Raw genomic sequence first — 24,217 nt, forward strand, 5'->3', positions numbered from 1 at the left:
AAATAATAAAAAATGAATTGAATTAGATAATATTATCTTATTCTATGTTTGGTATGTGCATATTAAAAATAAGATAGTATAATTTTTATCATATATCATATATGATGTATGCAAAATTGAGGTTAGGGTAGGATCATTTTTTTCATTAATCAAAATTACCCTTCCTTAAAGTATATTGACTTAAGTCAATTTTAAATGTAAGTTTTAAGAGTAAAATAAAAAAAATATATAAAAACATTTAGTCATTTACCATTCGATCCCATATAATTAAAAATAAATCTCCTCATCCTACACTAAGATGATAACTAATCATCTTTGTAATCCAATTCTCTACTTTAATGCGTAGCAAACATGAGATAAAACTCTGATTATCCAATTCTGTCCACTATTCAACGTACCAAATAACATTCTTAGCCCGAAGTTTCATTTCACGCTTCGTCCTTCTTGGGGGCAAACTTGCCAAGGCCTCGTAAAACTGGAAAATGGGCCACAAGTAGTATGTCCGCCTAGCCTTAAGTCACCCGAGATTAAAAACTAAAAGAGTAACCTGGACCAATGAAAACGGAAGAACCTTAATAAGCCTGGCCCGCAAGGCATGAGCCGAGCCACAACTCAACAAGGAGTTGCTCGATTCGCAGCCATCAAGTATAGAAGCTGGGCCCGTCAAAGGAGCTTTCTCTTTAATTTGGAGAAATACAGTGATAAGTTGACCGGGCAAACCTTCTTCAAATGAGTTTAGGGATATAATTGGGATAATCATTTTATTTCCTTTGTTATTGTGAAATTTATTAGTTGGAATAGCTCTATATGCCATTGTAATTAGAGCCTTCCAATTTTGGCAAACGATTCCACTATCCCTAAGATTGATTATTGCCATGCGAATAATCCCAACAAATTAAGCTAGGTAACTCAATGAGCACACATTTACGTAAATGCAACAGTCTTAATTCCTCTCTCATTTACAGCACTAAAATTTTTCTTTATCCCCTTTAGACACCGCAACAGTACAACCTCTCACCATCCAAACAGTCACTTGACAAACTCTTTTTAACGAAATTTTTTAACCACAAAAAAGAAAAAGACTTAACAAACTTTGACTCATTTGACTAAACAGAGATTAACGGTGAATCAAAGCTAGGAAACAGAAAGCAAACCTTCACTTCGTTTTACACACATCAAAGAAACACCTTATCAAATCCTTCAAAGACCGTGGTGATCTTCAATCTCCGGCATAGGCGGCTTGACCTGATCAGTCATGACGTGATTCACCTGGCTCAATTCACAACCGCCATGCTCATTCAAGGCTTCACAAGCCCCATCTATTCCCGCCTTCGTCGTCTCATGTCCAACACCTAAAATCGCATCATTGGCCGCCGCCGTAGGATGAACATGAGGAAACGGCAAGTAAATGCTATGCACTATAATATTCAAATTCCTCACCACATCAGCAACCTTAATCCTCACATAGTTAATCCTCGTTTGACCCCTCATAACCCCTCCTCCCGCCGTCGTCACCACCAAAGTCTGTCCTCTATCCAACGTCGTCAACGTCGTCCCCACTGGAAGTCTCTCCAGATCCGCAATAGTCAATAGCTGGTTCGGCACGATATGGTACCTTATGTTGTTGATGTAAGAGAACGAACCGGAGAAGATTGACACGTCATCAAGAGCGAAGATCGTGGCATTGTTGAGAGAAACGAGTTCGGCGTACTTGATTTTCATAGCGAGTGAGAGAATGGAGAAGCCGTTGTTTCTCAGCCGTAGGATGGCGTCTCGAAGCATGAAACGCATCAGAGCGACATTTTGCTGTTGAGGAAGTTGGTTATTGTGGTTACGATCGTAGTGGAGCGGGAAAGACAGTGACGTCATCCGTTCAACGTCACAAGAGAAAGGCGAGAGAGGTGAGATGTAGCCTTGGAGGCCGTGGATTATGATTAGGCCGTTGTTGAAGAGATCTGGATGAGTGATTTCAACTCCGCCGATGAAGATTTTGTGAATGGTGGTATTTTGGTGGTTGTCTAAGGTGGCGGTTACGGTTATGCAACGGCCGGGGCTGAGAGTTTCTATTTTGGTACCGAAGGTGAGTTTACTGAGGTAATCGATGGTGAAGAGGCCGTAAACCATGTGTTCACGGAGGAGGGAAGAGGTGGAGCAAGAAATGCATGTTCGCACTGAGGAATCGGAGGGAGCAAAGATAGTGTAAGGACCGGACAAAGCAGTGGCGGTGTTTGAGTCACTGGAGGGAGAAGGGGCGGCGGTGGCTAGCTCGTTGAAGCCGAGGTGAGAGAGGATTGGAGCTAGGAGGGAAGTATGGGAGAAGATTGTGTGGTCTGGGAAGTCTTCAGGTGGTTGCGGTGTTGGTGAGGTTTCGAAGAGTGGTGGAGAGGTGGCGGAGGTCAGAGTTGGGTCGAGAGTGGAGTGGGAGATGGTGAGGAAAGAGAGAGCGAGGAAGATCATGATATTCAGAGAAATGATCGCCATTGCTGAGAAGAAAAAAAGAAGAAAGAGATGAAAAATGAGGGAAGGAGAGAGTGTGGAGAGGTATATATAGGGAGGTGGTTAGGGGAGGCTGCTGGCATCGGGAAATGAAGTGCCTGACGGTTTTAGGGTGGATTTGTTATGAATATTGATTTCTGTTATTTTTTGGCGGGAACGAGGAGAAGGAAGGAACAAACGGCTTTGGCTGCGGTTGGAGAATTACGGTTCGTTTTTTTGATGACACTACACCTGATCGAAATGGATGGACGCGCGAAGAATCTTTATCAGACTCATATCCAACGGTAAACAGGAGAGGCAAACGCTTCTTTTTTTGTGATCAATTCAAATTTGTCATCAGACTCATCAAAACGGTTAAAGTTGGTACACGATACGGTTCGTTGTATTATGATAGGCTGATGGAATGGAGCTTATCGGACGGGCGATATAATTGTCAGCTCTTACTCCTCCAACGTTCGATTTTACCATCTGAACCTCATTCTCTTGTATTTCGAAATTTTGTAGGAGTAACGTTGCCTAAATATGTTTGCAAACAGTTCTATTCTTTGGATAGTTATTGGCCTTGAAAACTAATATGCTAGAAATTGGTCAGTGTCGCATCACCTTTATTTGAAGCCTCTACAAATTGTTCTAAAATAGTACCCATTACTCTACTAAAATTTCTTTTGCATACATAATATCACGAGATGTATAATCCTCTTTGATTTCATAGGTCCTCACCTCTGTTTGCTCAAAATTCAAACAAAAAAAACACTCAAATCGATACTTTAAATGCTAATCAGTGAAATATATTAATGAATTACTTACCTTACTAATAATTTTAAAAGATATATATATATATATATATAATTATTTTATTTAATATTGAATTTCAAATTTGAATTTTCCCCTTCTATTGCTAGCAACTAGATAAAAAGAACACCCTAACGAGGTTTTCTACAAAATTGATAATTACTTCGATATTCATATTTCATTATCTTGACTTTATATTATTTCAAATATTGATGTCATTATAATAAACTATATAAAAGAATTTATTTGTCATTTTGATATTTAATGAGCAATAAGTTATTTTAATATACATGCGACAAATTACAATTAAATCGTAATCTAACGCGTTGGTCGTTTTTTTCGAATTGCATCTCCAATTAGTATTGGTATAGATACTCATTTATTGCGGTCGAAGATTTTAATTTAACATACATCTAAAGTTCTCTTAAATATCTTAAATTATAAAAAATCATCGAATTTTGTGTTATATAAAAAAAGGATAATTCTTTTGCATTCAATATCAACATTTTAAATTAAAATATCACATTTCAATTGTTGAAGTATTCTTTTCAAGATTAAACTTTTTTTCATACAATATATTTGCTTTTAATTTATAATATTACTTATTATAACGATAGGATCCTTTCCCTTCTCTCTCTCTCTCTTTTTTTTTTTTGATTTTGAAGGATAAAGATTTTAACTTGAAATCTCACTGTGATTAGAAAGCTTTCCACTAGAGGAGGACCAACCTTCAAAGGTACAAGTGAGCATAGCAGAAATTTCAGGCATTACGGAGAAGTACATGCTACAAGCTTCACCAAGCCAAAAAAGAGTTGACCCCCGCCTTAGAGATTATCTGGAATCTTCAGGATTAACTCCAAACTGTGGGGAATCTGCCTCGTAACCACAACTTTTGATTTATGGAGTTATTCTGACATCCGTCAGCAACAGAAAGTGGACACTAATAAAACAACAATAGCAATAAATACTCACCAATTGAAAAAAAACAACATATCTCTTCAAAATCCCTAAATTACCCACGCGAACTTTATAAATTGTCTAATTGAACCTTTCTCGGGCCTGATTTGTCATCATTTGAATGGCGAAAATCAATGTATATTGTCAATTTGTCATTCAAGTGCCAAAGCCTTTTCTCTTTATTATTTTTGGTAATTAGTAACAAATACTTTATTTTGTGGCCTATAAAGTGTCTTTATGTTGCTAGACATGCAAGGCAAGCACAGACAGGTAGCCAGCCTGGGCTTTGCTCTTTTGTTCCCAATTAGCAGAGTAAAGTCTGTAGATTCAAAAGGCTTTCAAAGGAAAAAAAGAAAAATCCACTTGCTCTGCTTCTCAATTTGCTCCTTGTTTTCTCCTCATGGATAATAAGCCAGAGATGAAAAGGATAGAGGATGTAACAAGATGTCAAGTGACATTCTCTAAACGTAGGAGCAGCCTCCTTAGAAAAGCTAACGAAATCTCTGTTTTCTGCGACGTTGATGTTGCACTCGTTGCCTTTTCCCCCTCAGGCCGCGTTAGCAAATTTTGCAGCCGGGAAAGGTCATAACTTTTACTATGTTAATTAATTACTTGTTTAATTTACTTTGAAAAATTTGAAGGAAGCCCTTACTAATTTTATTGTTTGTGTCATTTGTAATAGGATCGAAGATGTGCTTGAACGCTATGTCAAGCTAGCACCAGATAAAAGATATCAGTATGAAATTTACCATTAACATTTTATTTTTTTTAATCCTCTCTATTTTTTTACTTGTTACTTTCGATGGTGCTAATGGGTTTGATGGGTATACTTCAAAATGGATGTTGAAACAGACATGTAAGGTGTCTCGAGGTAATTTTATCTTCTTTTTTTTAAAAAAAAAAATTAATTAATTCTAAGTTATTAAGAGAGTCTGATTAATTGTGCTTGAAGTTTTTATTTTGATTATTGAGAGCATGCAATATCAAATGAATGCAGTGGAAGTTACAGAAGATGAAGCAGCTAGACTGCATAAGGGGAGATGAAAACAAGCTGCTTCACCTGGATAATCAGTTTGTTACTTTCTATCTCTTTTTCTCTCACACCTTTGATTTTTTGCAGGAATATTAATTTTGGTTTTGTCATTTTATATAATTTATCCATATGAAAATTAAATCAGTTTTGGTTTTCGTTTTAATTCTAGATATTACGGCCTTCTTTTAATTTTTTTTTCAATAACTCAAAAAAGAATAATTATCTTTGCATGCATCAAATTATTCAACTTAATCTTTTTGGTTGGACTTGTAAATCTCATTTGTAGTGTGTACACGTATGAGTTATCTTTTCTCTTGGTTATCTAAGAAGTAAGATGATTTTGGATTTGGACTTAAAATTTGACTCAATAAATAATAGGTATATATATTTCCCAATTTAAAGAGACATTTTTGGTGAAATCATTTTTTAATAATTATAGATTTATTTTAATTAATTTATGCATCTAAAAATTTAATTTAATGATAAATGAATGTATATCCCTCTCTCAAATTTAATTTCCCCTTCTCCAATCAAAAAATAATATTTTATTCACATCATAATTACAAATATATAAACCAATTATGAATTGATAGTTAGTTCGTGAATTGATCCGATAGTAATTTACCATATTATATATTAAAAGGATACAAATAGATGAAACAAATAATGGAGCTAGTAGTAATCTTGTATTAAGTATCTTTTAAACTAAAAAAAAAAAGAAGTTAATGCCTAAGCATTTTTTCTTCTCTAATTTTTTATATTGGTAGCTCAATTTTGACTTAAATTATATATTTATATAAAGGAAATCTAAATTAGACTTTATATCCATTTACCTATGCCCGATTTTTAAGTTTAAACTCCACTATTTAAAGTACACTTAAATTATCTTTTAATTTTTAATCTATAACGTGTTGTTGCTTATTTTATTACTTTGAAAATAAAAGGTAAAAACGTGTTATTGATTTAAATGTAATAGCATATAATTTTTTAAATAATCTTTTATAAATAACAAAATGTGCCGTGTGTTGCTATTAATATTACAAGATATAAGTTTATTAATTGATGATACGGTTTGAATTAATGTTGTTTTTAATTACTTTGTCTAACAAATTTTTATTTCATTTTTTATCATCTACTTATCTTTTAAAGATTTGAAAAATCACAAAATAAATAGTAAAAAGGAAACAGAAAAAATTTATGTAAACAAGTTTTGCGAATGAAATCATACACCCACTAAATTGGTATTAATAAGTGCGATTGGTCAGCAATATAATGTCATATTATATATATATATATATTATATCAATTAGTTTTCTTTTTTTTTGAGTCATTGATCATGGAAATTTTCTCTGTAATGCTTAAATGATATTAAGTATTAAGTGATTATATTCTAATGCATTTCACTTTGGTTTTGATGTATGCATTAACACATTCTTTTTCTGGTCCACAACCCCTGCTGATCGACTGCCTGCAGAATCAAAGTAAATATACAACTTCTTGAATCTCTTAAAATTTGAAGGTTCATTAACTTCAATTCTATTTTGATAATCTTACCTGGCTATGATCAATATTTTTATCAGAATCTGGAGCTACAAATCAAGAAAACTACAATAGAGCTGGAAATCTTGCAAACCAATCTCAAGTAACTCTACTATGGCAAACCCCTGTCTATAGCCTTTATAAAACTATTTTTTAAGCATTCCATTGCTCCATTTTTTTATTTTTTATTTCACATTATTTGACATTAATCTTGAAGGGAGTATGAGCTGGAGAATGTAGAGGGTGCTTCACTTGCTCAAATCTTGTGGTGTGAGAAAAACCTGAAAGCTGCACTACAAGGAATCATGGATAGGAAAGTAAGTTCTAGTACATACTTTATCTTATTCATTCTCAAAAAACAGCAAGCAATGAGAAACTCTGCCCATGTTTATTATGCTTCTTGCAGAAAAGGTTGCTGAATGAAACGTACCCATCACTCGGGCAAACAAGGCTTCAGGTACCAATTATTGAAGACAACCAAGTAACTAAAATAGTTTAAAAGGAAAAATTACATTTTTTTTGGTTGTTTTCTACCCGCAATACTATGCATAACATTAACATCAGAGGGATTGAAATGGTGTTGCAGAGACGAGGACAAACACCATTTGCATACAACTTTCCTGGGAATCAAGTGCTCAACAGAGCAAGGCAAAACCTGAATTCCAGGAGTCGATTTCTAATGCAACATAATCCTAGGACTTGGCCGTACAGGTTAATCAAATAACCCCATCGTATACAATTTATCAATGAGTGCTATCATTATTCAAAGTTGGAGTATCCAATGCATATCAATTAATGCTTTTAGTGGGAATAAATTTGCACCTGGTAATGATTTCCTGAAGGCTTTGGTAACATTGTGCTAAGTTTGTTAATTATCAACTTATAAGATGAAAGATATTCATTAATACTGTGATTTCCTGCATTGGAGCATTTATAAAAAATATTCAACCAAAAAAAACCAAATCAAAGCGAGAAGAAGTTCAATTGTTCATTTAAAAATCAGTGGAAGATTAAACATTTAATCCCGAGCAAGCATCTCTTTGCAGCTCCAGGGTTCATAAAAGTCTACTAGACCAGCGATATCAACCTAGAGGGATATCAGTTGGTGTACCTGGTGCATCCAGCAGCTTTGCATTCAACCCTTTGGCTGCTAGTTTCCCTGCCATTTACCAACACCCTTCTTTCACTCAGCGAACTGAAATCCCACCAACTTACCATCCAATCCAGGTACTGATTTCATGTTATACAATTCAAAGTCAACCCCTAATAAGTAGTTAAGTGCTAAACTGATAATCACCCAACTTTATATAAAATTTTGTAGCATCAACCTTTTTTATGGGATCCGACTGCTGCTAGTACTCAAAATTTGCAGTTAGGGGTGTATGGAAACTCATCCATGGTAAGTAAACTTTTCTCTGCATTCTATAGTCTTTAACTTTATTCACCATCTCACTGATAATTTCCACAAATGTTGTCAAATTATAGCATCAAGAAATTATAGGGAATCCTGCTTTCAATTGTGTTCCTTATCAGCCACCGGGAACATTAGGAACCTCAAATCTGGTACGTTATGGCACCCTAGACCTAGACCTTTGTTAGTCTACCAAAGAAGCAATAGTTGAAAAGATTATTTAATCTATCTGTAATTGATAATTGCTACAAACTGTTTCAAAAAATCACAGTACCAACCAATAATGCCTGGTATTCTGGATCAGCAGCTGGGAGTGCTGGGAAGCTCATCTGTGGTATGTGATGGCACCCTAACCAGTTACTAGTTCATCTAAAGAAGTAAAAACTGTAGAGATCACCTTATATTAATAATATTATCAAATCTGCTCCAGTAACTGCTGATTAAAACTAAATGTTTGGAAATTTATAGCAGCAACTGATGAGAGAGGATCAGATAACACCTGGTATTCCTAATCAGCAACTAGGAGCTTTAGGTGATTCATTTCCGGTATGTAATGGCAAAAGGAACTCTTAATCTATCACTTTCTGTGGAAAAGTCAGCTAATTTCAAGTTCAGCAATTAAATTCTACTTTGCATTCCAGCCTTTGCCTTGCCACTGATCTACCAATGAATTGTAGGATCAATCTTTGATCGGAGTCGGCACGACACCTTATGCTCAATTCCAGCAGGCAGGAGTTTTAGGCAGCCCATCTGTGGTATTTGATGTCATTCCAGACTGTTATTTTCTGATTCCATGTGAAGCATGTCTATCATTCAAATCCTCTGAGAAAACTCTGAAACTTGATCAGATTCTGAATTTTGGTCCATGCTACTTCAGGGAAGGCTTGCAAATGTTGAACCTTTAGGACCTCAAAAGAATCCAACACCAACTCCTTACCATAATTACGTAAGTTTCTGATTTCTACATGAATCATTTATCTTTGAATTCTTCTCAAGGTTCCAATCTACTTATCTGGAAGATACTGTATTATTTTGAAAGCAGAACAATTCCAACACGCATAAGGATGTGTCGTCACTGCCATCCACGTCTCAGCTTCAAGTCGATCCTAATGAAATGAACTTGCACTTGCTAGGCAGCCATAGTTACAATACTAGTCAGAATTTGGTTGCAACACCCCTTTTGAACTCTGAGAGGTATGTCATCAAAATATCCACTATTAGCATTTTTTATACACATTAAAGGTAGTTCATTTAATGGAATTCCTCTGCAATTGTCCTTTCAGGGTTTCCTCTGAACCTGTCTTCACCAATAATATTGGATCCATCACCACCCCCACCCACGGAGATGGTGACAATGCAAACAACGGCAGGAGTGGTGGTACTAGCAACAGCAACAACGGTAACAACGGCATTGACAACTGCGACACAAATGAGAAACATCCGGCATGCCTTACTCAAGAGAATCCACCTCCAGAATCCCCAACTGACTCGATGTTTCTTAATAGCCTTTTAAATGAGGTGAGAACAGAGTTAAATAGATTAGGTGTATGCAATTCACTTACTAATCGAAAAGCTTTCAGAGCTTCTTTTAATGGCTCACTTGGCACAAACACAATCCACAGCCAACACAAACTATTTATTTTCTTGGAGTAACATACCTCCAAGTTTGCTTTATATGCAAAACTATTATCTTAATTAAACTATATAGAAGTTTTAGCCTTTCATATGGAATCTAAACATGCATTTTTTTGGTGAACAGGCTGCAATTGAAAATGACACATCACAACCTGCAGGAAACCAGGAGGACAGCTTCATAGATTGGGATGGCTTTACATTGGCAGAAAACCTGAACTTGGAAGACTTTGAAATTATATTTTGAGCAATGACAAATTTTAGGACTCAGATTGCAGTTGTTTTCCCTCTGAGCCTTCAGAATTAGGTAATGAAATAAGATACTGCAAGGAATAATGTAGATCTTGAACTTGACCATGATGATGCTTGTTTCTCATCAGTGTTTCTTGCATAATTCAGTTGATACTGACTCTCCAAAGATGCAGACCATTCATCAATTTCATTAATTGAAAAATGTTTAATCATTGCCAAAATCCATAAGTGCTTTTTGTCAGGTATATGATATACTATGTTTTTCCATCTTTTATGGGCTGTTATAGGTTATGTCTAATTGCAGCCATAAGCATAGTATATAGTGTAGATTGCTATTAGCAAACTATCTTCCATCACAATATCAGTTGGGTCTGTCAACATATTAAGGCAGTTCCAGTGAATTATTTGTTAGACGTAGGCTCTTAAAAAATTAATTTTATTATTTATTTACTAATTAAATAAATTATTAATTAATTATTGTGTCACATGTATTAATATTATATTAATTAATGGATATTTTATTTATTAATGACATATAATATGACCATAATTTATTTGATCATATTATAAAAAAACTATTTTAATAGTTGCTAAGCTGTTAAGTAGGGAGTTATAATTTGTCAATTTTTTATTTATAACATTGTATTTGACTATATATAAATGTGACAAAATATTTAAACTACACTTGTTACCTAAGGAAAACCTTTGGATTTGGTGAAGGATCCATATAGAAATTAGTAGAAATTAGTCGGTGATGAGTGGGGTTTGTGATGTATATTTCAACAACTTTTAGTTATTGAAATTACATAAATTGTTACTAAAAATTTATTTAAAAAATAAAAAAGATCATATATCATATTATATATATATATATATATATATATATATATATGAAACAATTCGTTTGCAATTTTTACTCATCTTGACCAAAATATCTAAATGGACATGAAAACTTCCACAAAAAAAAAAATTAAATGCACAACTAAATTTCAAACAGGTCTTTGACCACCCAAATTCATCGAGCCTAAGGGAAATTTCACGATTTATGGTACTGAATTAATCTATACTAATTAAGATGCGGCAGGTTGCTCTCATAGTTTGCACCTTCACCGGTAGGTGGCATTTGAGGGCAATTTGATGCTGTCTCAACCTGCTGCTGTGATACTACAACCTGGGGAATGCTGGGACCTGCAATATCCTGCTTCCAAAATGCACATGATCCATATCCATCTCCAGTTAATTTTCTTACATCTTATGTTTATAAATAAATATCCTTGCTAAGATAGTTAGGGTATAGAAATTAGAATATAATTAACTACCTTCATTAGAGGAAATGATGTAGGAGACATGAAGGCAGAAAGCAGCTCTGTTGAAGTGTAGCTGTGATGCCAAGGTGAAAGACCATCGTTACTTGAGGTGCTGACATGGCACCCGCCCATGTCACAAGCATCAACGGTCATATTTGCTCCATGTGGCATAGGATCATAAATGGTATTTGAGGATTGGTTCCTGATCAGCATTTCATTATTAAGAACTCAAAACCGAAAGGTTTTTAATATATTAGAAAAAGAAAATAATAAATTTGGATGCTAATTTATACCTAACAGGAATACAAGAAGATTCAGATCCTGCACAATATTGAGTTGGGTTCTGTCCATTCTCTGGCAACCAACGCACAACCTCATTTTCAAAAGAGCTTGGCTCCCCTTCTTGTGAATCCAAGTATATCTATAGGATATATATAAACATATATTGAAGATTTTTTTTTTTTTATAATTGAGAAAAGAGGATTCGAACTTTACTCTTTAGGTAGAGGGTTCATACATTAACCAATGAGACAAATGCTCGAGTGTATGAACATATACATATACATATATTGAAGATTAATGCTTAATAAATTAGAAGATTGAAAGGTAAAAATTCTCTTTTTTAGGATTATATATTTTTCATAGCTGACGATCGATAAAATGTTTTAAGCCATATAAAATATCTGATTAATTACCTGTACAGTGGACGGATCACTGAAAGTAGATAAATGGTTACTCATGAGATAATTCTGCAAAAAGAAATAGGGAGAATTATGTTAAGGAGGTGGATAAATTTTCATTTAAATGGATCATTAGTCCAAAACCCTATTTAAAGGAAATTAATAAGGATAAATATCAACCTTTCTCTGATTAACACGTGTCAAAGCCTGTTCTAGGTTCTTTTCACATGATTCAAGCTCCGCCATGGAATTGAGCGTCCAGGGATCAGGCTCATACACCCTTAAATTATACAAGTTATTCAAGAAATAATGATCAGACATTAAAATTCACCTGAAACTCAAAGCAACACCAAAGAACGAAAGCAAATGCTTTATTAGCTAAATTTAATGGTCTAACCTTAATTGTTCCTCCGCCATTTGAAGCTGATGTTGCAAGTTACTGATTTCACGTTGGATTTCCTAGATAATTTAAAGCAATGCAACTTAAGATTAGGTCTAAGATATCATTATAAGCTGCAAAAAATAAATTTCAGAGACAATAAATGAATAGAATTGTTGAAAAGGAGATAAGGAAAAAAAAATTAAACTGTGTTAATTTGTACCTCCGCATTTGAGTTAGTAGTAGTAGAACTGCATGAACACACATTAATTTCAAATAGAGATCTCGATATAAAACCAGGACCAGGAATAATAAAATAAAAAAGAAAGAAAAGAAGAACCTAGCAAGTTGAAGAGCAATCTCATTTTCAGCTTTGAGTTTCTTCAGGGTGCTGAGCAAAAACTGCAGCATGAAAAGGAAAGATCAAAATGAACATATTCTTTATTTTTTGTTGTAAGGCCACCATATTTATTCGGAAGTACCATAGCTAGGTTAATTAATTACCTCTTTATTCCGAACCAAGCTGCAACCAGAAAGAAAATTCCAAATAGAAAAATTTTTGGATCAATATTTTTGTTGCTTGAAAAGATCATAAATTAATGAATACAAATTTAACCATTTGAATTGAATCCAAATACAGTTAATTATACCGTAGGAGGGGTAACATACCTTCCTCTATCCTGATCTGGCAAATTTATGTATCGGCTAAGCACATCTTCGATTCTACAAAAATTTAATCATCCCATTGAACATCAGTCCACATAAACATAAAAATCTAATGCAAATTATTCATCCCAAAGCACTAAAAAAGGTGGCAATCAGATATTTATATATCAATGGCTAGTTGCATGGAAAGTTACATATAAATGCATTAGCATGGATACGTACGTACCTTCTTTTTCCAGAAAAATGGCTGAGACGACCAGATGGTGAGAACATAATGAGAGCAATATCGATGTCACAAAGGATTGAGAGCTCGTAAGCTTTCTTGATAAGTCCATTTCTACGTTTGGAGAAGGTGACCTGTCGATTTGTATTGTTCTCTATCCTTTTGATCTGAAGCTTAACGCGACCCATGATTCAAAACACAAAAATCTCTATCAAGAAGGAGATAAAAACACAAAAAACGAAGAAGTTAGAATAGATCCTATTTCTTCTGCTTTGAAGAGAAAAAATAAAAGTGTCAAGTGATTGGAGAATTTATCAAATAAAATAATAGATAGAAAAAGAGAAAGTCCAAGAATGCAAGAGGAGAAATACAAAGGATTTCCGTATTACAAGGAAATTAGACATACAAGGCAAGATTGGAGCAGTAAGCAAAATTTTACAGACAAGAATAACCTTTGGTTTGATGTTTTCACATTTGCACTCAAGTTTTAAAAGGTGAGTTTTGTCCTTCAAGAGTCCGAAGGAATAGATTCAAAGGATGGGTGCAAAAAGACAGGGTCGTGGACTTGAGAGGTTATAGTAATAGTCTGCCTTGAAGAGTGCAAGAGTTGGTTTTCGAAATAGTGAATGGACGATATTATTAACTCCCTCTGTTAATAATCAGCAATCCTATAATTGGATGTTTCGGTTTCATCACATGCAAGCCAAGTCCCCAACATTTGTTATGCCAATATTCATCGCTCATATTTTCCTTGATCACGCAGGCCCAAATGGCCCGTAAAGATTGGAGCCTTTCAATTTGGCCCATAAAAATCACGATGGAACCAAAGCCTCTTATCCATATCCCACGAACCACATTTCCCTCCAACTCCAAGTGGGTCCTTTTTTTCCCTACCCGAACTCCCAACTTAAGCAACTGCTTTTCAAAAATCTCAAACTCAGGCTCTAGATAGGCTCCAATCTCCAAATCCAAAGAACCACAGAAAATGGCAACCTCTGCTTTAACCATTGCAACTGCAAAGCCACTGATCCATCATTCCTCCAACTTCAAGTCCCTTCTTTCACCGTCATTTTCTTGTTCTTGTTCCTCTTCCTTGCCGCCCCCAAATGAAGTGAAACTCTCTTTCAAGCCCAAACCTGCTGCACCCAAGAATTGTGTTTTCAATGTGGGTGTTGGGCTATTAGCAGCTTCAGTTCTTGCTTTCTCACCATTGGATGCTGATGCCACCAGGGTTGAGTACTATGCAACCGTAGGGGAACCTCAATGTGAGCTTAAGTATGCTAGCTCTGGTCTTGGTTATTGTGATGTTATTGTCGGGTCCGGTGAGGAGGCTCCACGTGGAGAGCTTGTCAATGTGAGTTCATTTCTTGAGTTGAATTGGGTTCGCTTTGATTTTTGCTTTACATCGTTTGGATATTTCTTTGACAATCCTAAAAAACTTTTTTGTTGTTGAGAATATTAATTTACACAACTTCCTTCGCTTTTTGCTTGAAATTTTAGGATTTTACTTCTATGTCCTTTAGTTGTCCCTGGTTCTGTTATTAAACATATGTCCGCAGATTATGCAGTGCGATTTTGTGTACCTGTTGATTTTACTAAATTTTGTGGATGAATATTTCCTGAGTTGTTTGCATATGGCATTGGCATCTGGTTCGTGGTCATTGATTAGACTGTTGAGAAACTGATAATCAAGTAATCGAACTCTTTATCAGTCTTTAAAAGTGCAAGGCTTATAGCCACAAAGTGCACATGGACATGTCTCTTCACCAACTCAGCTGGCTGTATTTGAGTGTTGAGACCATGAGAATGTGCTTTGGAACTTAAGTTGAAATTAATATTTTTTTGTTGATTATTGGTTGATACTATAATGGTTATACCCTGGTAGACATGTACATGACTGACGAGCTAAATGGAACCATTTACCATAAACATATTATTATAGACTTCATAATGCAAAACAAAAGGTCTATGCCATGACAAGTTTTGGAACACTCAAATATGTACACGCATATTTGCAGTAATGCATCTCATGACTCATATTGTCAGGATACATTGCAGAATATGTGGACATAACATTAGTTACGTCAGATTGATTGAATTATGATTATTTTCTTTATTGCCTTCTTCGCATAGATTCACTACACTGCAAGATTTGCTGATGGAACAGTATTTGACAGTAGCTATAAACGTGCTAGACCTCTCACAATGCGAATTGGTGTTCGCAAGGTACAATTTCCTTAAAGATTCATCTAATCCAGTTTTATGGTCTATCTTTCCTCTTCTTCTCTTGTTGGTTTAACTTATTTAAATCAATAGAAACAATGCTTGTCTTCACTTCTTTTAACAATCAATTACACTTGAATCCTTTATTGTAGAATGGAGTCTGGTTGCTGTGACTAAAAGGTAGTAATGCAAGTGATCAGTAAAAGTTCTTTCCTAACACAAGATATATACTTTACACTGAAATTACCTGCATGCAATAGCAATGCAACTCTCAAAATACAGACAAAGATAAACTTGCAGCTGTAATGACCCTAATCCTGTGCTTTGAGACTTTTAAATATTTCACATTTCTTTCATAAACAGTTCATAATACTGGTGGGGTGCTCATAACACCTTTCCACAATGCACTTGCATTTGGTTGTACCTATAAAGCTGCAAAAAAGTCTGCTGCTCCACTTCATTATATTGGCGACTGATGAATACCAAAATGCCTAAATCAAGATTACACACCAAGGAGAAGATTTCTGCTAGGTGTGTAATGTGATCTTGATTTAGGCATGTGCTCACTATCTTGGTCTTCATCAGCTACATTCAGCAAAAATGCATGGTTCTGTGGATTATTAGCTGTGTGAATGATGAAACTTGTTTTTTGCTCAGTATTCAGGATTTCTTACAGAACTTCCTAATTAAAAGAAAGCTGTTTTATATTGCTTTAATGCAAGTAGAATTAACTGCAATTAATCACTCACTTAGGATCAGTGCAGTTTTGTCTCATCTATCAAATTATTGATACCTGCACTGACTGTGCCAAAATCTACAAGTTTTTATATATGAATACAATTCTTGTGCTTCAGCAGGATCTTGGGTACTACTGGACACAACCACTTGCAAATTTCCCATTAGGGTAGGCATATATATATATGTCTCTGTTTCCTTTAGCAGATAATTTTTTCTTTGATGGAATATCGAGCTTATATGTGTTATATATATATATATATATATATTCAAAGCACATGGAAATAGCCGTGTACAAATTTATCATTAGAACTGTATAGCTCCCACATACTCCCTATTCCAGACTTTTTGTGAATGAAGGTAAATCGTCTTAAACTCTCCATGGAGGCAGTGAAAGTTTGAAAAAAAATATAGTTTCCTCAATTATCCAATGCACTTTTTTATTGAAAGTAGTAACTTTCCAACAGCTATAGTATCTAGGATACCAACAGCTGGGGATCATATTGGGGTTACATTAAAAAGCTTGATTGACACAGTGATCAATGCAGAGTGATTAAGTTAATCTTTTCTTTGTCTCACTCATAAACAATATCTGTCTTCCAGTGAGAAATATGGATTTCCAAGGTTATTTATCTTGTTAATTTAAGTTCATATCATTCCTTCATTTCAGGTCATTAAGGGATTGGACCAGGGAATTGCAGGGGGTGAAGGAGTTCCTCCTATGTTTGTTGGTATATTTCTGAAAACAATAATTAGACTACTGCTTACTTTTTAATATGTGTTTATTTTCTCTCATATTTTCATGGAGGAATTTTTGCTCTGCTGATTTAACACAGGTGGGAAACGTAAGCTTCGGATTCCACCTAACTTAGCATATGGCCCAGAACCTGCAGGATGCTTTTCAGGTAAGTTTCCAGTGTAACCAGAAGTTCACATTCTAGAGCTTTCTTTGCATCTATGTCTGGGTAAATTGTTCTGGCAAAACCTTTCTGTCAAAATGAAAATGTATATGTTGGAATTTGGCAATATAGTTGCAGTAAAAAGGGAAGAATTGAGTCTGTTATGTTTGATAGTCGTTGTTGTGACAATTAGTTGACCCACTGACTCCATGATGTTTCAATACAGGTGACTGCAACATACCTGCCAATGCAACTCTCCTATATGATATTAATTTTGTTGGTATCTACTCAGGAAATGCAAAGTGATGAAAGTGAGTTTCCTAACTGTCCAGAACTGTTATCAGACACTGTTGACTAGAGTTTCATCTGCAGCAGAGCATTAACCATTCAGACGTCTATAAGCACCTTTCTTTAATTATTTTTGGCACACAGAAAGAAGATAAAGATGCCACTATAAGTTGGCCAATCCAGAAATTTCCTTCCCAACCCCCATCTTTTTCCATTTTCTTTTTTAAACTTATCTAAGATCCTGACTTATTAATAAAAATAAAAGAAGAAAAAGAAAAGGGCTTCTCTACTTTGATTCCATTAAAACAGAAGAAATTATCACTGATTTCAGTAAATGAAAACTTCAATCCTGTGAAAGGCCAATTATTGGAAGCATCAATTTGTGTATAGTGATGGACAGTTCATTCTTTGATTTTAGAGGGACAGACTCAAGTCACTTTCTATAGGGAACATGTTAGGTAAATACTATGGCATGGTGCACATGATATGAGTTCATGCTGGAAGTAGCAACGATATGATGGTCCCCTTTAGATTTCTGATGTAGAAATTGACCTACATATGATCTCCAACCTATCATACTTTTCCTATGCAATTGTTGATGATAGTTTTTTTACTTGTAAATGACTGGTTAGTTCTTTGTTTTAGTGTATACGGTATAGTCTGGTTGAAATATTTGACAATTTAGGATCATGTAGACTAGGTTTATACTAGATACATCTCTTGCTGAGGCTAGTAGAAAAATGCTTCCCCTTATTTTATACACCAAACTTACCTTTGTTTTTAAAGGTTCAAAGGAAAGAAAGTTCAAGCCTGTTTCAGGGGATGGATTAAACTGCAAGACAAGAGCCTCCAATCTGATAGTTGTCACCTCTGTAAAAAGAATAAGTACCTGTTGCTGGGACTCACCTAAGCTTGTCTGAGGCTGGGAAATGCTTCTAAACTTTGAAGAAGTGACTGATCGTCCTGATTTATTGAACTAGTTAGGCGTGTTACCTTCTCTGGCAAAGCAAGCTCCTAAAGTTTCATGCTACCATATATTTCATCTAGAGGTTGTTTCTTTTTTTCCTTTTTCTGTAAAGTTTGTCAATTTTCTGTTCCTTGTCTGTGTATACCGTCCAATTTTAGGATGCATCATACTTCTACAAACTTCATTTGGTAGAGAGAAATTATGTCACTTCTCAACTGACTATCAGAAAACATGAAGATTATATTTTCTTCTAGCCTTTTAACATTCATATTAACCCTTCCTTTTCCTAAAACACATCAGTCAAGAAAAGAAAATGTAAAATCTTTTGTTAATGTGTTCATGATCACCATAGTTTCTGTTTCTTGCTGTTGAGTATGCAAAATACCAGTAATCTACAGGACTATCCAAGTATTATCCACACTGGCTACATCTAAAAGATTCTTCTCTTTCTTCCCATTCTTCCCAAAGAAAAAACAAATTCTGGTTATAATCTATTTCAGTCTATATTCTTTACAATTAGCTAAATTAAATGTAAAATTTTGACTTAGCTCAAGTGGTAAAGGTGGGGGTGAAATTTCTTGTATCAAAATAATATTAAGAGGAGCATCTTAGAGAAGATTTCACAGCTTGGGAGCAAGCTAGCTGAAAATTGCTCTTTCGGTGTGCTGCTATAAATGAACTTTGCATGCCACCAAATTAAAGCATACAGTTGAAGTTGAAGGAGGATATGCTTTTTCGAACTCTATATGTTGCAAGCTCTATGCACTTGAACCTCTCTACTTAGAGGAGAAATGCATGCCTTTACGCTTCCTTTGGATCGGAGAAAAGGTTCAGGACAAAGGGAAAAAAAGTAAAGAAAAGAAAGGAAAAGAAAGTTTGATTCTCTTCTCATGTTTGCTTGTGTGAGAGAAAAGAAGGCACAAGCATGTGCTTTCCTGGGAACTTCTTTCCTTATTGTTTTTCTCAAGTGGGAATTTCCTTTCTTTTCCCATTGCACTTCTCGCGAGCCACATTTGTTTGAATGAATTTGAACTTGAGAACTTTTGTTTTTAAATCATCCCTAATTCAAATATTGCATCATCTATTCTGTTTTCTTTTTTTATTTCTTCAAGAGTCCGTATGAATCCTTGTCATACTGCATTGAACATGTAATTTATCTCTCAACGTCCAATGAAAAGCTTCCTTTATGGAAGTTAGCCATTGTAAAGGTCTGAAATGCAAGTTAGGTCCTTTTGTCATGTTTCTTCTGCTTGTGAAACTGAAACCTATAAACAAGAAAAAACAATTGAAGAAAAAGGAACATCTCACAATCACCCATATGGAGCAGCCAGCTTGCACCCAATTAAAATGGTGATGACATATAGTGCTCTGCTTCCAAGCCAAAACTAATTTGCAGGGCATAAGATTCATAACATTACATGCATAAGGACAACAACAACAAAATAAAGTAGCGCAGCCACATATAGAATAGCTGCCTCACCACAACCCACATTGACACATTGTTTCCATCAGACCAAAAATCATCTCACAAACCTTTTAGGCCCCACCAAAACCGCTCCTTGCAAAACTACACAGAAGTACTAACCAGGACCATTTTGAAAAAAAAAAAACTCTGATTAATAATAACTCAATAATGATAATCTTCTCATTATCTACCAGAAAATCCAACATGGAAGACAAAGACAAAAAACTACATAGGAATTTTCTACATTGGCTTAGCAATGTCTGGCTAGAGGTAGGGAAGTTCCGCAACAAACTACAGCCTACATGACAGAACAGGCATTTGGATTATCATCACTGAACAAAGAGATGTAAGGATCTTCATATCTGGTGACAGCGGCAGTAGTGACATTGTTCTCTACATTCCTGACGTAACCAGGAGGTGCCTTCTTGTCATAAGCAGGAGCAGCATAAGGCTGGGCCACCAGGCTGTAAGGAACATAAGGCCATATCTCAGCCCTTTTCCCTGTTGACTTGGCTTTCTTCAACACTTTGTTTGTTTCGACATATCCTGTTACAGTCACCTTCTGCTGTTTCCTGTTTATGTTCACGGATTTCACTCCTGCAATGACATTCCATTTCAATCGCATAACAATCTGTTAGCTTCCATCGAAAGAAGAGAGAGAGACCAAAAAACAAAAGCAAAGAAGGGATGAGATGAAAAGGAAGAAACATATACCACTCAATGAAGCGAGGGCTTTCTTGACCTTGAGTTCACAGCCATCGCAATCCATCCTTACCTTGAGCTCCACAGTCTGCAACTGCTTTTTCTTCTTGTATTTATGGCCAGAACTGCTTATTAAATCAGACAAATACTCCAAAGTGCCTGCAACTCCCATTTTTTGATGCTCTTCAAAGCTACTGGGGTTTAAAGAAAACTGCTAATGAAGGATGTAAACTTAAAGTTTCAATGCAGGTTTTAAGTTCTTGATCAGAAATGACAGGAAACCGGCAAAGGTGAAGATGGGGTTTATGGAAATATATGGGTATTAATGTGAATTTATATACTAACAGAAAACATTAGGAAGTGAGCTAATAAAGAAGCTGCGAGGGAACTTCCCTGGCAATAAATAATTAAGTGGGGGGGGGGGGGGGGTGTGGGGGTGTGGATTATTCCTTCCTTGCCTTCTAACAAACAAAGGAAATGGCTTTAAGGCTGCTCTCTTGAACTTCTTTACTTCCTATGAGATCATTCTTTTACACAGCTTCACTTCTTAAATAGGCTTTTTCATCACATTCAGACAGAGAAATAAATAAAAGTTGTGGGCCCCCGCTAAAGTAGCAGCAAACCAAAGCTATTTAGAACTTAGAAGGCTCATGGCATGATTTTTTTGCTGTCAGTGGTCTACCTTTTCAATTACTGTCAAATGCATGATTTGGGTTCTCAAGAGTTAAGAAGGAAACTTCTTTAAGCTTAGGATGGAAGCCAGAAAAAATCAGGGTATTCTCCACAAGTGCCCTTGCTTTGTTATGTATTTGCTCGTCATGAGGGTGCTGCTAATTGGTTCCAATACTCACGTTGACAGCAACATAAATATGTCCAGCGTTAGAGATCTTTATTATTTGTGAGTAGTCCACCTCCTCCTCCTGATTTTAGTATTCCAACAAATAAAGCATTCCCCAGCGTTTAATTGCTTAATATTTATGCAGTGTAGGCTAGGGCAAATCCCATCAAGAAGTATGCGGGACGTGCAGTTGAAGAAAAATGAAGTCTTTATACGAATTGACGTCTTACAAGCAACAAAGAAAACTATAAGGTATATTTAGGCTAATTCATAAAGATACAAGGACATAAAAGCAAAAACCAAGTCTATTAGAATAAAACAAAGTTAATGAAAATGGCTCTTGCTCATGGCAAAGTAAAGTTCAGACCCATTGATTTTATAGTATTTAATTTTTTAATTTATTTTAAAATCAAATCAATAATCATGATGAAGGTGAAAGCAGCTGGCTGGTTCCAATATGAACGGCAGCAGACGTTTGAGCGGAAGATCACGAGGCAATGCAGTCAGACGTGGCAGAAATTCAGAGGGTGGACATGGTGAAAGTGCAGCTGGCTCCCCTCTAATTTGTGGGGTCATCTTCTAATTTGGTTGCGGTTGGATGAAGCAGGAGCGTCGACAGAGAGGGATTTGGATGCTGCTCCACGCGCTAGCGGAGCTCGTGGTCGTGGGAGGAGTCGCATCAGTTTGATTTTCTTTTCTCTCTTAAAGGATTTTAATTGATTTCCAATTTCCCAAAAAACAAAAAAAAAAAAAGAAGCTATTTTTGTCAATTAGAACATTGATTGATTGTTCTGTAAATAAATAAATTTAAATTATTTTAAAAACGTTTTTCTTTTTTTATCTAACGTTATTTTCAAGCAAAGAAGAAAGTAAAAAATAATAATAAGAATAGTTTTATTTTTTAAATTTTATTATTTTTATATAGAAGAAGAAGAAGAGGGAATTCAAAGGGCAAAACAGCAAAAGCCACAGATTGTATTTGGGTGGGGGATACAGCTGGGCATTGCTGTTAGATTATGCTGGTGTAAGATGCATGTTCAATCCCTCCTGTTTTTGGCCTTCTTTTCGACCATCAAACTGTATATATAATAAGATTTAGACCTTTTAACATGTTTTAGAAGCTTCCAAGCTCACCCATGCTCCTCCAACCTTAACAAATAAAAGAAAATGCCGGCGATTAAAAATATTAAATAGAAAGCAAAGCTTGCTGCCATGTTTTAACTTCTAACCTTATGTGTCCCCAACCACCAAATTTCTGTCCCATTGCTTGAAAGAGAATCAACTGCTCATTCATTGCCTGTTCAAGACCATGGACACTTCCAATATCATTTAATCAAAATAATTAAAAATAATAATCATATTGGTAACATCCATACTATAATTAACCACCTAGGCTTAAATTAATTATACGACTTAGATAAGAGGCATTTATTTAATTAAAAAAAAACAGTACGGTTAATCATTAATCATGGGAAAACAAAAGTATGCTATACTGTTGTATAGTTGTGTTGGTTTGCTTCCCCACCATTGTCTTGGACAAAAATAATTTATAAGATAATTCCACCCCACCCACACTCTAATGACTTGACTGCATTGCCCCTAATGAAGATTCATGAGCTGGGATGCAATAAAAAGCACCATTTCTCAATCAACCTTGTTTATCTTTAAAAGGAAAATATTTGGATATTTGTATTCAAGTTTATGTAATCAAAGTGAAAAAATATCTTTCCAAAGAGGAAAATCCAAATTTATTAATTAAAAATAAAGATAAAGTTTGTTCGTTTACATTATTGAGATGGTTAAAGCAACTATTAAAATACTCTCTCATTGTTGTATATATTTTCATCTTGGGAGTCAAATCCCAATATCACCCAGTATCCGGATGGTTAATTAAAGAAAGGGAATTGTAGCTGAAAATGGTGTGCAGAAAGAGATGTTCTTCTTCAATAATGTCAAAAGGCTAGTTAGAGTTCCTTTTTTGCTTTCAATACAAAAGTGGCTATCAAAATGATCACATGCGTTTCTTTTCCTTTTATATTCCAGCTATATCAAAGTTGAGAAGGACATTAGAAAATTAAACCAGGGTACGTTAATTAACATATCATTTTGTTTGCATTAAAACAAAAGAAAAAAAAATTAAAATTCAACTGATCTTTAAAATAATGAAATACATGCATGCATACTGCTTAATCAAATGTTTGAATATCGTTTAAATCGAAATTACGCAATAATTAAGTTCAATTCTTAATATATTCTTGTAAAGTGAACTTAATGTTGCAGATTCATCCTCCAATTGCGACATGCTTTTGGTGCCAGTAACGTGACAAAAGATTAAAAAAGGAAAAATCTTGCCTTTATGTAACCACGTTTTGAGCATGATTATCCTTTGATCATGCAGAAGGAGCAGTCCTATGAGTTTAAAACCATCAAAATATATTTCAAGCTTCCTTGTCTGCAAAGCATTTCTTTTTTCTAAAAGTCCCATTCTTATGATATGAATGATGGGATTTAAAAGACTGTGGAGGTTTACGTTTTTTGTCACGTATATATTATGAAGTTAGGGGTCGCATCAACTTATTTACATATTGATAGAATGATTCACTTAATTTTAAACTTGATTAATAAGAATTTTTATCTAAATTAATTGTCCTTAATTTCAGTGTCAAATTTATTTAATATAACATCTCTACAACCCAATTCCTCATTTGACATCCTTAACTTGTGACGATCATA

The 24,217-nt window shown here is 35.0% G+C and overlaps 5 protein-coding genes and 1 long non-coding RNA gene across 14 annotated transcripts; 3 read left to right on the forward strand and 3 right to left on the reverse strand.

Moving 5' to 3' along the window:
- On the reverse strand, positions 1,201–2,481 carry LOC18611622 (fasciclin-like arabinogalactan protein 21). The gene has a single exon (XM_007047970.2). It carries the CDS (start codon positions 2,479–2,481, stop codon positions 1,201–1,203), a length of 1,281 nt encoding a protein of 426 aa, XP_007048032.2.
- On the forward strand, positions 4,525–10,320 carry LOC18611623. 7 transcript variants are annotated; one of them, XM_018116357.1, is made up of 19 exons: positions 4,525–4,827; positions 4,928–4,981; positions 5,098–5,116; positions 5,243–5,316; positions 6,753–6,759; positions 6,859–6,920; positions 7,035–7,134; positions 7,224–7,274; positions 7,404–7,528; positions 7,864–8,044; positions 8,139–8,216; positions 8,303–8,380; positions 8,500–8,562; positions 8,697–8,774; positions 8,906–8,983; positions 9,106–9,174; positions 9,268–9,422; positions 9,512–9,746; positions 9,988–10,320. In XM_018116357.1, exons 1-19 carry the CDS (start codon positions 4,646–4,648, stop codon positions 10,105–10,107), a joined length of 1,809 nt encoding a protein of 602 aa, XP_017971846.1. In that variant the 5' UTR covers positions 4,525–4,645; the 3' UTR covers positions 10,108–10,320. The 7 variants fall into 7 exon arrangements, with proteins under 7 accessions (XP_017971846.1, XP_007048033.2, XP_017971852.1 ...); XM_007047971.2 differs by having other exon boundaries at positions 9,271–9,422; XM_018116363.1 differs by having other exon boundaries at positions 8,700–8,774.
- On the reverse strand, positions 11,040–13,900 carry LOC18611624 (agamous-like MADS-box protein AGL104). 2 transcript variants are annotated; one of them, XM_018121061.1, is made up of 12 exons: positions 13,820–13,900; positions 13,371–13,575; positions 13,148–13,201; positions 12,983–13,001; positions 12,819–12,880; positions 12,702–12,729; positions 12,497–12,558; positions 12,280–12,379; positions 12,115–12,168; positions 11,713–11,840; positions 11,432–11,621; positions 11,040–11,310 (listed from the first exon to the last, which is right to left on the reverse strand). In XM_018121061.1, exons 2-12 carry the CDS (start codon positions 13,553–13,555, stop codon positions 11,179–11,181), a joined length of 1,014 nt encoding a protein of 337 aa, XP_017976550.1. In that variant the 5' UTR covers positions 13,556–13,575; positions 13,820–13,900; the 3' UTR covers positions 11,040–11,178. The 2 variants fall into 2 exon arrangements, with proteins under 2 accessions (XP_017976550.1, XP_017976545.1); XM_018121056.1 differs by lacking the exon at positions 13,820–13,900 and having other exon boundaries at positions 13,371–13,647.
- On the forward strand, positions 14,263–18,732 carry LOC18611625 (photosynthetic NDH subunit of lumenal location 4, chloroplastic). The gene is made up of 6 exons (XM_007047974.2): positions 14,263–14,721; positions 15,501–15,593; positions 16,996–17,056; positions 17,162–17,230; positions 17,451–17,535; positions 18,299–18,732. The coding sequence occupies exons 1-5, from the start codon at positions 14,353–14,355 to the stop codon at positions 17,528–17,530; spliced, it is 672 nt and encodes a 223-aa protein (XP_007048036.2). The 5' UTR covers positions 14,263–14,352; the 3' UTR covers positions 17,531–17,535; positions 18,299–18,732.
- Positions 19,817–21,069, reverse strand: LOC18611626 (heavy metal-associated isoprenylated plant protein 20). The gene is made up of 2 exons (XM_007047978.2): positions 20,659–21,069; positions 19,817–20,541 (listed from the first exon to the last, which is right to left on the reverse strand). Exons 1-2 carry the CDS (start codon positions 20,816–20,818, stop codon positions 20,243–20,245), a joined length of 459 nt encoding a protein of 152 aa, XP_007048040.2. The 5' UTR covers positions 20,819–21,069; the 3' UTR covers positions 19,817–20,242.
- On the forward strand, positions 21,153–22,146 carry LOC18611627. 2 transcript variants are annotated; one of them, XR_001926193.1, is made up of 3 exons: positions 21,153–21,544; positions 21,630–21,736; positions 21,917–22,146. It is a non-coding gene; the product is annotated as an uncharacterized LOC18611627 (long non-coding RNA). The 2 variants fall into 2 exon arrangements; XR_001926194.1 differs by having other exon boundaries at positions 21,635–21,736.

Source organism: Theobroma cacao, chromosome 1, assembly GCF_000208745.1.
Source record: "Theobroma cacao cultivar B97-61/B2 chromosome 1, Criollo_cocoa_genome_V2, whole genome shotgun sequence".
NCBI lineage: Eukaryota > Viridiplantae > Streptophyta > Magnoliopsida > Malvales > Malvaceae > Theobroma > Theobroma cacao.

Bases quoted from the DNA above. Each gene is read 5' to 3' on its own strand.
- LOC18611622 (XM_007047970.2), bottom strand. From the start codon at position 2,481: ATGGCGATCATTTCTCTGAATATCATGATCTTCCTCGCTCTCTCTTTC.
- LOC18611624 (XM_018121061.1), bottom strand. From the start codon at position 13,555: ATGGGTCGCGTTAAGCTTCAGATCAAAAGGATAGAGAACAATACAAAT. The intron at 12,380-12,496 runs GTTAGACCATTA...GTATAATTTAAG, and splicing joins ATGGCGGAGGAACAATTAAG to GGTGTATGAGCCTGATCCCT. The intron at 11,622-11,712 runs GTATAAATTAGC...AATGCTGATCAG, and splicing joins TCTTCTTGTATTCCTGTTAG to GAACCAATCCTCAAATACCA.
- LOC18611623 (XM_018116357.1), top strand. From the start codon at position 4,646: ATGGATAATAAGCCAGAGATGAAAAGGATAGAGGATGTAACAAGATGT. The intron at 6,921-7,034 runs GTAACTCTACTA...TTAATCTTGAAG, and splicing joins ATCTTGCAAACCAATCTCAA to GGAGTATGAGCTGGAGAATG. The intron at 8,045-8,138 runs GTACTGATTTCA...AAAATTTTGTAG, and splicing joins CAACTTACCATCCAATCCAG to CATCAACCTTTTTTATGGGA.
- LOC18611626 (XM_007047978.2), bottom strand. From the start codon at position 20,818: ATGGGAGTTGCAGGCACTTTGGAGTATTTGTCTGATTTAATAAGCAGT. The intron at 20,542-20,658 runs GTATATGTTTCT...ATGTCATTGCAG, and splicing joins AGCCCTCGCTTCATTGAGTG to GAGTGAAATCCGTGAACATA.
- LOC18611625 (XM_007047974.2), top strand. From the start codon at position 14,353: ATGGCAACCTCTGCTTTAACCATTGCAACTGCAAAGCCACTGATCCAT. The intron at 15,594-16,995 runs GTACAATTTCCT...CCTTCATTTCAG, and splicing joins TGCGAATTGGTGTTCGCAAG to GTCATTAAGGGATTGGACCA. The intron at 17,231-17,450 runs GTAAGTTTCCAG...GTTTCAATACAG, and splicing joins ACCTGCAGGATGCTTTTCAG to GTGACTGCAACATACCTGCC.